Source organism: Oryza glaberrima, chromosome 2 (assembly GCF_000147395.1).
Source record: "Oryza glaberrima chromosome 2, OglaRS2, whole genome shotgun sequence".
In the NCBI taxonomy this organism is placed as follows: Eukaryota; Viridiplantae; Streptophyta; class Magnoliopsida; order Poales; family Poaceae; genus Oryza; species Oryza glaberrima.
This window is the reverse complement of record NC_068327.1, coordinates 15,697,927-15,711,207: the sequence shown is the minus strand read 5'-3', so window position 1 is coordinate 15,711,207 and position 13,281 is coordinate 15,697,927. Positions and strand designations below refer to the sequence as shown.

The window sequence follows — 13,281 nt, the reverse complement described above, 5'->3', positions numbered from 1 at the left end:
CCATCTTTTTTTAATACCACACAGGGAAAAACCTCTCTATATGTACTTCTCAAAGCGTAGTCTAGATTCGTCTATAGAAAATGAACCTTTTTTGGTTGGAGACTTGGAGGCAGTAGAATGAGTTAACAGTGAATTTCATCACCATACTGAAGAGAGGACTTAGGAAAAAAAAAAAAGAGGAAGTCCGGTTGGAATGAAGTAGAATTGGCGGGCATTTGGTCGTCACTCTCACTCCCGCGGCCCCGCCGCACCACCTCATCCATCCCACGAATCCTATCGCCTCCGCCTTCTCCATCCTTCACCACCCCGACGACCATGGCCATCACCTCCTCCTCCTCCTCCTCGCCGCCCGCCGCCCACCACCCCTTCTCTTTCCCTCGCCGCGCCAAGCAACACGGGCGCCCCCGCCTCGCCGCCGCCTCCTCCAGGTGGGCGAACCGCAGGGCCAGCTCCTCCATATGGGTCAACCCGGCCGCGCCGCCCCGCCCCGGCCAGACGCTGCGCCGCCTCGTCCAGCTCGGGGACCTCGACGCCGCGCTCCGCCTCCTCCTCCTCCCCGGCGCGCTGCCCGCCCCCGCCGCCGCCCTCATCTCCTGCAACATACTCATCAAGAAGCTCTGCGCCACCCGCCGCCTCGCCGACGCGGAGCGCGTGCTCGACGCGCTCAAGGCGGCCGCCGCCGCGGACGCCGTCTCGCACAACACCCTCGTCGCGGGCTACTGCCGCGACGGCCGCCTCGCCGACGCGGAGCGCGTGCTCGGCGCGGCCAGGGCGACCGGTGCGGCCAACGTCGTCACCTACACCGCGCTCATCGACGGGTACTGCCGCTCCGGCCGCCTCGACGACGCGCTCCGCCTCATCGCCTCCATGCCCGTGGCGCCCGACACCTACACCTACAACACCGTGCTCAAGGGCTTGTGCATCGCCAAGAAGTGGGAGGAGGCCGAGGAGCTCATGGCAGAGATGATCAGGAACCGTTGCCCTCCCAACGAGGTGACATTCGCCACGCAGATCCGTTCTTTCTGCCAGAACGGGTTGCTCGACCGCGCCGTCCAACTGCTCGACCAAATGCCTAGGTACGGATGCACTCCTGACGTTGTCATTTACAGCACCCTTATCAATGGATTCTCAGAGCAAGGGCATGTCGACCAAGCCCTCGACCTTCTCAACACTATGCTATGCAAGCCCAACACCGTTTGCTACAATGCTGCGTTGAAGGGTTTATGCATCGCCGAGCGATGGGAGGATATCGGTGAGCTGATGGCTGAGATGGTTAGGAAGGGTTGCTCGCCAAACGAAGCTACATTCAGCATGCTGATCAGTTCCTTGTGCCAAAATAATTTAGTGGACAGCGCAGTCGAAGTTCTTGAGCAAATGGAGAAGTACGGGTGTGAACCTGACACCGTCAATTACAATATAATCATCAATTCCTTGTCTGAACGAGGGCGCGTGGATGATGCCCTCAGGTTGCTGAACAGCATGGTGTGTAAGCCTGATGCCCTTGGTTTTAATGCTGTGTTGAAGGGCTTTTGTAGAGCTGAACGATGGCATGATGCTAGTGAGCTTATTGCTCAGATGTTTAGGGATGATTGCCCTCTAATTGAAATGACCTTTAATATACTGATTGACACGCTTTGCCAAAATGGTCTGGTCAACTATGCAACCCAAGTGTTTGAGCAAATGCCAAGGTACAGATGTACGCCTGACATTGTCACATACAGCAGTCTTCTTAATGGCTTTTCTGAACAAGGTCTTGTAGAGGTCGCCATTCAGTTATTTAGAAGCATGCCGTGCAAGCCTGATATCTTTAGCTACAATGCTGTGTTGAAGGGTTTGTGCAGAGCTGCACGATGGGAAGATGCTGGGGAGCTTATAGCTGAGATGGTTGGAAAGGATTGTCCCCCAAATGAAGTAACGTTCAATATATTAATCAATTCCTTGTGCCAAAAAGGGCTGGTTGATCGTGCAATTGAGGTTCTTGAGCAAATGCCAAACTATGGAAGTACACCTGATATTTTTACATATAACGCCCTTATCAATGGCTTTTCTGAACAAGGCCGTTTGGACGATGCCCTCAAGTTATTGAGCACCATGTCATGTAAGCCTGATGCTATTTCTTATAACTCTACATTGAAGGGTTTGTGTAGAGCTGAGCGGTGGCAGGATGCAGAGGAGCTTGTAGCTGAGATGCTTAGGAATAAGTGCACTCCAAATGAAGTAACATTCAAGTATGCTAATCATTTACTTATGCCTAACAGGGCTGGTTGACTGTAAAATGTATGTAACACTTCTTCCACGTGGAGTGGTACACTGGTCTCACCAATGACATTTTCCTATGGTTGTGGACTACTCCCTGAAGTCTGAAGCAGCACAGCTGTACAGTACTGACAGATTCTGCTATTACGCTGCATTGAAGGCTTTGTTTAAAAATAAGCAAGAGGAATTTGAGAGCTTATAATTTTGATAAGGGATGAAAGGGGTGATTGAAAACGGTTTCCTGAAGGATGATAATGACTGCAAATGATTTTCGGAGGAATCATGTTGAGGAATTGTTTTGGTCAAAACAAGTTAAATTTTTGTTCTTCTCAGGATTCCTAGAGAGCAGTATGAAAGCAAAGATCTTGTCCAGCATTTTGTATATCATTCAAGGAATATTCTAATTTCGGGAAAAACAGTTCCATTTCAGTACTTTGTTGTTAAACTATTTGGCTAATATTTCTAGTACCACGCCATATATTGTCTTGGTACAGTGCATAGTTCAGCCGTAGGACAAAGACCAAGCATATTTTAGCCCATTTTGGGCTGAGACACATGCCATGTAAGTTTTGACTTCTGCTTTTCATTACACATTTGAATTGATCGAATGTTGTTTTCATATATATAGCATTTGTGCTCTATCTTACTAAATGCCATGTGCTAAATTTGGGAACCGTGGTGTTGCTGTTGCAGACTTGCAGTTCCTTGGTTTGTTGCTTGACAAGAATACCTTAATATGAGTGCAACATGCCAGATCTTAGGTTTTGTCAATCTGTCAGAACTTCAAATGTTCAAGTCTTCAATGAATGTTATCAACTTCTCATTACAAGTTTGGAGAAAAATCCAGAGGTATATGTTGTCCGATACTGTTGCAGAACAATCACCGCTTTTTCTTGCTTATCTTAGTTTTTTAGCATTGATTCAACTCAGAATATAACGTGTAGCATTTTGGCTCACTCTTTTGCTCTAAGTATTTGAGTACGGGACAGTTTATTCCAATAAATAATGACTCGGTTTTGCTGTTATAATTAACGCCTTTGTTAGATAAAGATAAATGGTGTAACTGTGTCTATTGAGTATTGACTATTGCATGCAGGAACGGAAAATATGTAGTATTGTTATTTCCCTTGGTAAGAAACATGGGACCTTTTGAGCCAACACACCTAAATATCTGAAAAAAGAGGTGTTTCTCCAATACTTGCTCACTCCCAGTTCATTTACATTTTTAATGCTATCTAGAATTATGTTGCCAGTGCCACCTGTACGCTGTGCTCTGGTGTGTGCGCGCGCTTTGCTCTAACTCTTTGCTGAAGTATCAATAAATCAAATGCACATTCCTTTTTATCTTCTCATAATATCCAGAGGTCAATGTTTATTAAGCTACGACGCATAATTCTGGATTTGTTTTTACTTGTTTCTACTTTATTGTGCAGATTTTTTGTGTATGAACTTGTCATGGTCATGAGTATGACAATGGAGCACTCAGTATCAATCTCAACTTTCACTTGGTAGCAGTTCATTAACCAGCCGGTAGTAAGATCAAGGTGTGCCAACGACCTCATCAGTTAATGAGAAACAATAAGAGCCTGTTCGGTTAATCCTGATGTGGCCTTCAAATTCCCCCGATCCACATCAAGAAACTCGAACCCTGGTAAATAAACTTAATTTTGTAACAGCTGGCTTCTAGAAATCATATATACACAGAATAATGTCTACTTAATTTTTAGCCATATGCAACCTAATGTAAGTTTATACAGCCAAGAAATATGATCAAGTCTAAAGGAATTCGACAGGCAGGAGTGGGTTTTGCTTGCTTATGTCTCGGGCTGTACCGCTTTAATTTTGTTTGCTCTTTAGCTTATCAACCGTAACTAAATTTTAAATTTTAAAACTTAATTTTAGAGTTAATATTAATGGTTTTTTCATCATGATTTATTTTTCAACATTGGAATTTAAGTACCTTAAGAACATATATAAAAATTTATTTACAAATTAGTTTTTACACGCTAATAAGCATTACGATTTATAATCAACTATCAACTAACCGATACCAATGAGGCTACATCATAAATTAGTATTAGGTTGGACAGCAGTAATAGGTTTCTCAACTTGGTTAAATAGCTCACATGTTCAATTACATATAACTAACTTTGGGATTTGATGATTTACCACTCTTTAGACCAGACATTGCCATCCTAGGCGCATATCATCGACTTAATAGGTCACATGTGTCATTATCATGGGATGACAGTGGCTGTCATCAAAACCGCCATCAAAGAATTGTCATTCACATGTATAACCAATTTTCGATGCCATATAACCAATTCTACCCAACTATTAAAAATATTACTCCAGTCTTTACAGTTGTAATGGGTTCTAATGTGAGCAACAAACTGGTGTGCTCAGTACTCCTATGACGACAGTGAATAATAAAATAATATCATTTCTCTAATTTATCGGACATCAAGGATGCCCGGAAGTGACCCGTGATCACTTCACCTAAGAAAGAGCAATTCAAATTGCTAACAGTATAAAAAAAGAAGATATTCAATGCGCTAGAGACGATGCAAAGGTAAAGTGAAACAAAACAGCAATCTGATCCTACAACAAAAATCCTTCAGAAATTTTCCCTTCAACTCGGCACAAGCGTTAATTAGGTGGCATGTCACGTTTCTCATCAATCTTAGGGTTCTCCCTGCGGCGCAGTTCAAAGCGCTCCCCATCAGCAGAAGGATCAGGCTGTCCATGAGAATCTGTTGTTTCCATGCTCGGCTCAGGAGAAGTCTCTGTGTTAAACTCTTCATCATCTTCCACATTTTTTTCTCCCGAATCAGCGGTTTCATCACTGCTACTGGTACTGCTGCTGTATCCTTGGTTGGACAGCAGGATATCACCTTCACTGACTTTAGAGTCCACCTCATCAATCGTCACTTCTTTCTGAGGAAGTCTCTGCTGGATAGGCACCGCGTTGCTGATTGGCTGGCCTGTTCTCTGTTCTCTGTAAAGAGCTAACTGTCTCTGGTACCTTGCCTTGTCCTCTACACCTTTTTCTTGATATACCTACAATATGTATAAGTGTTACAAAGCACATATATTGCATGATTACTTTATCAATTTGAAGTAATGAAATTCAAAAGACCGTGTCTACTCTTACTGCTTTATCTTCAGGGCCTAAATTGTTCCATCGTTCACCAATCATCTTGCTGATAAGCCTGTCTTGTCCAGGATATTCTGGCTTGAGCTTCCTGTGCTGATCTTGGAAGAAGAAATTGTAGCCGCTCCTGTTTGGTTTAGGATGGTTGGGGTCTGTTGTACTTAACTTCTTCCTACGGCGGCGGCGGCGAGGACGTATGCCCTCAGCGCTGTCAATTGCAACATGAGGCACCGCAGTTGGCACTGCAGGTTCTTCGGTGCAATTATAGAGTACCGCTTTCGTTGATTTTGAGCCCATGATAACGGTAACTATGTAGCCATGTTCAAACTTACCATCAATTATCACTTGTACATCATTATCCAAAGAAGCAGCTAGGTCTGACAAAGTCAAAGGAACCAACTGTTAGTCATTTAAATTTAAACAACTTTACCTAAATGTATAAAAAGAACACCAATTATAATTTCCATAAAAATGTTTTCCATTTAGTTTAACACCGTATAGAATATGCTTGAGAACAGCAATAATGCTTCCTATAAATGTTCTCCATTTATCTTAGCACCATTATAGAACATGCTCGCTTTTTACTGAATTTATAAGTGGGCTTATATATTGATATACATGCAAATAGACCCTCCAATAAACTTATTTCGAGAATGGACCCTTTGCTCAACACCATCATGAAGGTGCCAAGGTACAATATCTAAGCGCCATACACATTGACGCTGAGAACTTTGGCGAGCTGCACGAAGAACACGTGAGCAGGTGGTCATCACCAAAGCTCTTGGCGCTGATCACATATGAAGCTTAAAAGGCTTGTGGGATATAATAGGCAACAAGCTGATAAGTGGTGTAGTGGTTTGGCGGCCTCATGCTTTCCTCAACGTCCTGGGTTCGAGTGTTCAACCTTAACCCCCCCCTCCCCCCTCTCTTTTTCTCTTTTTAATGGTCAGCTCTACATATACAGACATGAATCGAGGAGTGCTTGTTGGTCACTAAAAAAAAGAAAATAATAAAAAACTGTTGCCGCTGAGAACTTTGCTACGCTGGCATGAAGTACACGTGAGCAGTTGGCCAGTAGCAAACCTCTTGGCGCTGACCATATAGGAAGCTTAAAAGGCTTGTGGGGTACAATAGGTAATAAGCTGATAAGTGGTCTAGTGGTTTGATGGCCTCATGATTTCCTCGACATCCTGGGTTCGAGTGTTCAAGCTGTGAGTTTTTCCCTTTTATTTCTCTTATTTTAATGGTCAGCTGTATGCGTGCATACATGACTCGAGGAGTGTTTGCTTTTAAAAAATATATATGGTACCTTTTGGCCACTAAAAAAGAAAATAAAACAAGTTAGACCAGCCAAGGATCAAACTCGGCTCGCCGACATGGCACGGGGGACATCTTATCACACAATTTTTCTACGATTGTTTAATTAAAACTGTTAGCTTGTCATCCTGGATATTAGATTAGCGCCAACACCTTCTGCACGGACCATGTGGTCTTCATGCCAGCTTGGCCTTTCTCAGAACCGAAGTGTATGGTTGGCGCCAAGATGTTGTACCTCAGCACCTTCATCAATGGTGTTGAACAAAGGGTCCACTCTAAGTTAATTGGAGGGTCTATTTGTAGAATAAGAATACAAGGGCCAAAATGTACAAAATGCTGCAAACTCACAAGCTTCGACTGAAGAAATGTTACGACATCTTGTAAGTTGACAGTTACAACACTTAACACAATCATACTATTACTTAAACTTTTGAGTAACATTTACAATCTTTCCTTCTCTTGTAATGAGCTGCTAGCCTGCCACAGAAGAAGTCCTAAACAAAACAAACTGCTACAGAAGATAAGTGAACTGAAACTGACCTGAAGAACAAGAATTGCTTCCTCTTTTCCTTTTCCGGGAAGCTTGACCTTCAGCTTTCATTTCTATACAGGAAATGCTTCTGGAATCTGCTGAAACAAAATGGTATGAGCTAGTAATACAGCAACAGACAAACTAGAAGACTGAATTTCTATAGATCCCACTGACCAGTTTCTTGATACCAGCCTTGTGCCTCAAACAAGTATAGCCTCTCAAAATGGTATAATAGTGACATGTAGTATTTCTTCAACATAAAAGAAGCATTTGTCGCAGTAGCAGGGAAAATAAATGATGCTGTTACTTCCCTCCATCTATTATCGGATTTCACCTGTGAAATAAATTTCAGTTATTTGCCTGCTATTCTGACAGGTAACAACTAATAATAAGATCATGAAAACAACAAAAATTTCAAGTGCCATGCCTTTAGTTTGCTTTTCTTTGGCAAACTTCTAAGCATAATAAAAATTTGCTTTACTATATATGGCCAGTCTTACATGACTGTCGCTGGCTAAAAGACTTTCTTAAGGAACATTTGACAATTGAAATATGAATGATTTTATTGAATTCCCACCTTATCAATGCCACCTCGTGAAGTGACCTCCTTAAACAGCTGATGAAGATCAAGGTCTTTTCCACCAATAATTGGCACCCTGAAAGCAAAAATGATGTTAGAAATGCACCAAAATGAAGCATGCTCAATGATAACTTGGTAGAGTAGATCAACTAATTACCACAGTACACAAACATGTTGCAATGCAAATCATTCATCAACTTAAACTTATATATAATATTAACAGTAGTGATTCAAGCAACATTGACAAACATACCTGTCATTCTCTCCATATAATACAGCTATAGCAAGTACATTGATTTGCAAGGGACAGGCTCACACACTCAATTAAACTAGGGTCTAAGGCAACTACAAACTACAAATGAGCAATAACATAAGTGTTGAACATAACATCATCAACTAGGGCTGCTCCTCAGCATTAACAACATATAAGTAATTGACCATTGAACGAGGCATAAAACAAGGATAACTACGCAAAGCAACAGCAACAAAGGCCCAAGCCAACTATCACAATCTGTGGACAAAATTTGCACAAACGAAGGGGAAAACAAAAAGATAAGAAACCAGAAATGTGGTCGATCCATAAATTCGGTGACCCAATGGCAGATATAGGCCACATAATTTCGAGGGTAACATTTATATGGGGTTGATTAGTCAAAACCGGACGTATCCGGATTCCAAATAAATAAATATAAATATATAAATGCCTGTATTTGCATCGTCCATTATTATTAGGTTCGCTATCTCTCCCCAAAACTTCTCTTTCTCCCCAAACTTTATCTCCCAAGTTGCAATTCTTGCGCATTGAAAGAAACAAAACAAACAGCAACTGTTCTAAGCGCGCAACGGCATCAAATGCTATATCGTAATGCAGCTGCATGGTGCAAGGATCGGCGATGCCAGATACAGATTGGTGCGTGTGTGTGTGTGTGTGAGAGAGAGAGAGAGAGAGAGGGGATCCCTTACTTGAGCTTTGTCCCCATCTGGGCGTGCAACCCCTCGAGCGCCCTCCTGAAGACCGCCGCGTCCGCCACCACGTCCTTGTACCCCGCAACCCGCGCCGGGTACGCCACCAACGTCCTCCTCCCGCCTCCGCTTCCCCCGGAGCCCGCCGCCGCCGCAGAATCCTCCTCCGCCACCACCACCTTCTCCTTCCCCTTCCCCTTCGCATCCGCCACGCCCTTCTTCCCCGCCTCCACCCCCTCCACCTCCTCCGCCGCCGCCGCCGCAGCCGCCTCCTCCGCCGCCGCGCTCATCCCCCCTGCGCACACCCCACGACGAGAAGAAACCCATCATCACCACCACCACCACCCTGAATCCTCCTCCACCGCCGCCGCCGCCGCCGCCGCGCCGCCGCGCACGCGCGCCTTAATTAATATTATTTTTTCCCCCAAAAGAAAAGGTAGGAGAAAACCAGAGGAGAGAGAGATGGGAAGAGAAGGGAAGGGAAGGGAAGCCACCATGTACAAGAGAGACTAGTTTACCTTCTCTCTCTTCTCTTCTCGTCTCTTCTCTTCTCGCCTTCGCTTACCTTACCTGCCCTGAGAATATTTTTGCTTCTCCCACTTTGGCTTCCCACCTCTCACCCGGATTACTGTGAGAGGTTAACCATAATTAAATCAACCTAAGCTATACTGGGAGCCCCAGATTTGTAGAGAGAGAGAAGGGAGAGAGAAAAAAAATAGAAGATGGAGACGAAGGGGGCCAAGGAAGCGTTATAATTATAAACCCCCAAGGTTAGCTTGCTGTATTTATTCTTTCCAATGGTGGAGCCACGCACAGCCATATGTGTTACCGTCAAATATAAAGAAGATATAGATAGTAATAGATAGATATAGATGGATATAGAAGGGTGGGATTATCTATCTCCAGGGAGAAATTGGGGGGGGTGTCAAGCTCTCTCGGAAAAATAAATGGATCTCTATATAAAAATTGGTACCAACTCTCTCCGAAATAATAAATAGACGAGAGAGACTAGCATATGGCATACGTATATATATTTGGGGTGACCGGTAGCCGCAGTGGTAAATGATAGCCAGTAAAATATGGTGTACGATGGTGTGTTTATTAATATAATAATAAGTCATTGATATAGTCTGGTGTTGACGTTGGATATAATATTGTCATCGTTATTATTCATACGCGAAACGTTAGTCGGAAGATTTTATTATTGCATTAAAATTGATTAATTGGTTATCTAACAATAGGGATATCAAAGGAGTTGAGATGTAGCATCAGTGTTAATGAATACATGGATAGAGATGAGATGATCTTAATTTGCTAAACGTACTTACACAAATGCCGTTGATGTTGGATGGGATTTAGTGACGTGGCATTATAGTGGTCTCTTCCCCCAAACACCTCCAATAATTTTTTGGATTGTTTTAAACTGAGTTGCACAACACAACAAAACAAGGTTGTGTTCGCTTAGCTGGGGTGACAGATGGGCGGCTCAGATGTGAACCTCAAGAAAAAGGAAAATTTAACTTTTTGCCACTTTTAATATGTGGCAATTAATTATTTACCACTCATTATCTATGACATGTGGAACCTCATCTATCTGTAACATATAGGTTTAGTGGCAAATCCTTTATCACTACTCGTAAAAGTGGCAAATAATTAATTATTCCCCAGAAATGAGGGATGGCGGTTCCTTTTCTAATGGGTCTTTTTTATGTACAAAATGTCACCGTTTTGCATTTGGCATGGATATAGCTGTTACATATTACTCAGTTAATTGCTACAGCTAAAAGAAAAAAAACCATGATATTAACTGAAATGAATAAATAGTTACTTTAGTTTAATTTTATTTGTAACTATATATCCATTTAAATTTAAGTGTTATGTAATATTAAGAATCTCAATAGATAATATGTAAAACTACAATATAAGTAGATGGGGTGGCAGACTGTCACCTTCATTGGAGTTTTTTTTTTAAAAAAAAATAAAAGTATAGAGTACTATCTCCGTCTTAAAATAGTTGTCTTTCTAGAATTTGAAATTTGTCCTAAAATACTTGTCACTCTAATGTACTACTTGTACTCCCTTCTTACTTGTAAAGAAAGTCGTTTAGGACAATGTTTAAGTTAAGCCTTGGGAATATAAATTATGAATAACTCTCAAGTTGTTGAGTTTGAAAATGTAAAAATTATATAAATAGATTTGTCTTGAAAAATGCTTTCATAAAAGTATACATATATCAGTTTTCAATAAATATTTTTATAGAAACAAGAAGTTAAAGTTGTGTTTTGGAGACTGTGTCGCTGTCCAAAACGACTTCCTTTACGAGTCACCTTTCATTCAATTTTTTCCTATTATACTCTCAACTACTGCTCCTCCCAACAATGTAACAATTAATTACTCCTTAAAATGTGTGAATGCACCACATTTAGTATTCACCTTGAATTAGAACATGCAGGGAATCATGTATAACGACATCACCCTGATTTAAATGTAGTGGAATTAATCATAGGACCATGGAGCATATTTTGTAGCATTGACACAAAATCATCTATCAATGCATTTTTGTTTGTTTGTGTGAGGGTTTCACTGATTTTTAAATGAAGGAAGCACCAAACACAAGCACATGGTAAATGTACACAACTAGGGATGAAAACGGATTGGAAACTAGCTTTAATATAATCATTTTCATATTTTTTTTCCGGAATCGTAATCAGAATCGAAAACCCGGATATGAAAATGAAATTGAATATTATCAAATACAAATACGGAGCGAATACGAAACGAAACAAATACGGTAACGAATATTTGCCGGGATATAAAAACTCCTCAAATAGCTTCCTTAATCAAGGAAGAGATATCGCTTGTTATTTTAGGTCAACATATTTAAATATCTATCGTTAATTTTGTAGGCAGTCCCATAACCGTATGTGAAAATCGGTTTTCATAACCGTTCCCTGAAAAGACCAACATGTAAATATGGTTATTCACTTTCCAGTCCAAATACCTTTTACTTCATGTATAGCTTACTTACCATATCATTTATCAAGGTCTTGTTTTATAAATTGAAGATGCTATTTATTTTATTTCACATCTTCGAAACTTGTAATGTTTGTTTTATAGTTTAAATATTTTCAAATACAGATGTTATAAACTACAAAGTGGTAGATTCCATTGAGCTCTACAACTTTGATATGGAACACGACTCTATAGGATGTCGTTTGAATTACAGATATGAGATTTTGTAAAAATAGATATGATATTTTATAATGAATATTTAGACCCTTAAATGATCTCAGATAATAAAATAGTTAACAATAAAGTTGTATATCTCGTTGAGCTCTACAATTTTGATATAAAGTTTGTCTTCATCTGACTTCGTATGGAAAAGTTATGTATATGTACGTGTTTGTTCTGAAATTTGATCCTTGTTTGTGGATATTCGAAAAATATTCACGGATAACCGTTTTGCAATTCCGACGGATATTTCCCTTACTGTATTCGTTTATGTTACGGAGAAAAAAAATCCGAATTTGTTTCCGAATCCAAAAATATCCGAAACTATCCGAACAAACCTATCCGATTTCGAAAAAACGTTCGGACGTACCAAAAGTATCCGTACCAGTTTCATCCCTGTACACAACCATAGGCAACAATAATTTTATAGAAAACTAGCTCAATCTCCATTCTTTACTAGTTACTACGAATAAAAAATAATATTATTTAAAATAAATAAAAATATATTTTCTATTAAATGTGTTACCATCTTTTTATATAGGAAATATTCACCTTAATTGGTTTTATATGTGGCTATCCATTTAGATTTGAATTTTTTTTTACCATGAAGTTCAAAGGGGTGATTTGCAAGATTTATAGTGTGGTTTATTGATGTCGTGTGATAGGATATAAATTCTCTGTAATACTGAGAGACATTTAAGATCACTAATATATGGGCTAGAAGAACTGTTAGTATTACAGCTGATTTGGCCCCCATATCGCACCAGCACGCATGGAACGGACATGGATCTGCATTTTATGTAGATTAGTTTAAGAGGCATCGTCGTTAGTATATAGTGTAAAAATATAATTAATCATGTTAAATATGTGATCCGAATTTTAGGCATGTAATATATTTCAGATAAGTTTTCAAATAGAACTTGACTATTAGGATTAGTTTCCTAGCGTGAGTCTTAAGTCTTGCCCACTAGAACTCCTAGATCCGCACGGCGAGGGTGCGACAACCCAATGTATTCCTTGCGTTTATATCCAACTCCTCAATAGTGATCATTAATGGTCGGCGCTTGTGGTTTTTCCCCGCAAAGTGTTTTCCGCTTAAAATCCGTGTCTCCGTTGTACATTTATTTGTATAACAAATCATAGTATAAAGGAATTTTCATAACAAAAATACTCTAATGTTTTTTTAATGTAACCAAGTAGAAGTGAAATTTGAAAAGCTCACGTACCAATTCGACATGTATTTGATAA

At 40.7% G+C, this 13,281-nt stretch overlaps 2 protein-coding genes across 5 annotated transcripts; one reads left to right on the top strand and one right to left on the bottom strand.

The window, feature by feature from the left end:
• Positions 1-207: 207 nt before the first annotated feature.
• Positions 208-4,073, top strand: LOC127763062 (pentatricopeptide repeat-containing protein At1g09900-like). 2 transcript variants are annotated; one of them, XM_052287642.1, is made up of 4 exons: positions 208-2,818; positions 2,950-3,105; positions 3,353-3,439; positions 3,690-4,073. In XM_052287642.1, exon 1 carries the CDS (start codon positions 316-318, stop codon positions 2,266-2,268), a length of 1,953 nt encoding a protein of 650 aa, XP_052143602.1. In that variant the 5' UTR covers positions 208-315; the 3' UTR covers positions 2,269-2,818; positions 2,950-3,105; positions 3,353-3,439; positions 3,690-4,073. The 2 variants fall into 2 exon arrangements, with proteins under 2 accessions (XP_052143602.1, XP_052143601.1); XM_052287641.1 differs by lacking the exon at positions 3,353-3,439.
• Positions 4,074-4,559: 486 nt separating this feature from the next.
• On the bottom strand, positions 4,560-9,552 carry LOC127763063 (high mobility group B protein 15-like). 3 transcript variants are annotated; one of them, XM_052287644.1, is made up of 7 exons: positions 9,321-9,552; positions 8,803-9,097; positions 7,837-7,915; positions 7,434-7,593; positions 7,268-7,357; positions 5,411-5,787; positions 4,560-5,316 (listed from the first exon to the last, which is right to left on the bottom strand). In XM_052287644.1, the coding sequence occupies exons 2-7, from the start codon at positions 9,090-9,092 to the stop codon at positions 4,906-4,908; spliced, it is 1,407 nt and encodes a 468-aa protein (XP_052143604.1). In that variant the 5' UTR covers positions 9,093-9,097; positions 9,321-9,552; the 3' UTR covers positions 4,560-4,905. The 3 variants fall into 3 exon arrangements, with proteins under 3 accessions (XP_052143604.1, XP_052143606.1, XP_052143605.1); XM_052287646.1 differs by having other exon boundaries at positions 7,268-7,354; positions 9,321-9,551; XM_052287645.1 differs by having other exon boundaries at positions 8,803-9,552.
• Positions 9,553-13,281: the final 3,729 nt, after the last annotated feature.

What these genes read in the sequence shown, in the direction of transcription:
- LOC127763062 (XM_052287641.1), top strand. Translation starts at nt 316, where the DNA reads ATGGCCATCACCTCCTCCTCCTCCTCCTCGCCGCCCGCCGCCCACCAC.
- LOC127763063 (XM_052287645.1), bottom strand. Translation starts at nt 9,092, where the DNA reads ATGAGCGCGGCGGCGGAGGAGGCGGCTGCGGCGGCGGCGGCGGAGGAG. An exon ending in CAGATGGGGACAAAGCTCAA is followed by an intron (nt 7,916 to 8,802) that starts GTAAGGGATCCC and finishes TTTTGCTTTCAG; the next exon opens with GGTGCCAATTATTGGTGGAA. An exon ending in CACGAGGTGGCATTGATAAG is followed by an intron (nt 7,594 to 7,836) that starts GTGGGAATTCAA and finishes TTTATTTCACAG; the next exon opens with GTGAAATCCGATAATAGATG.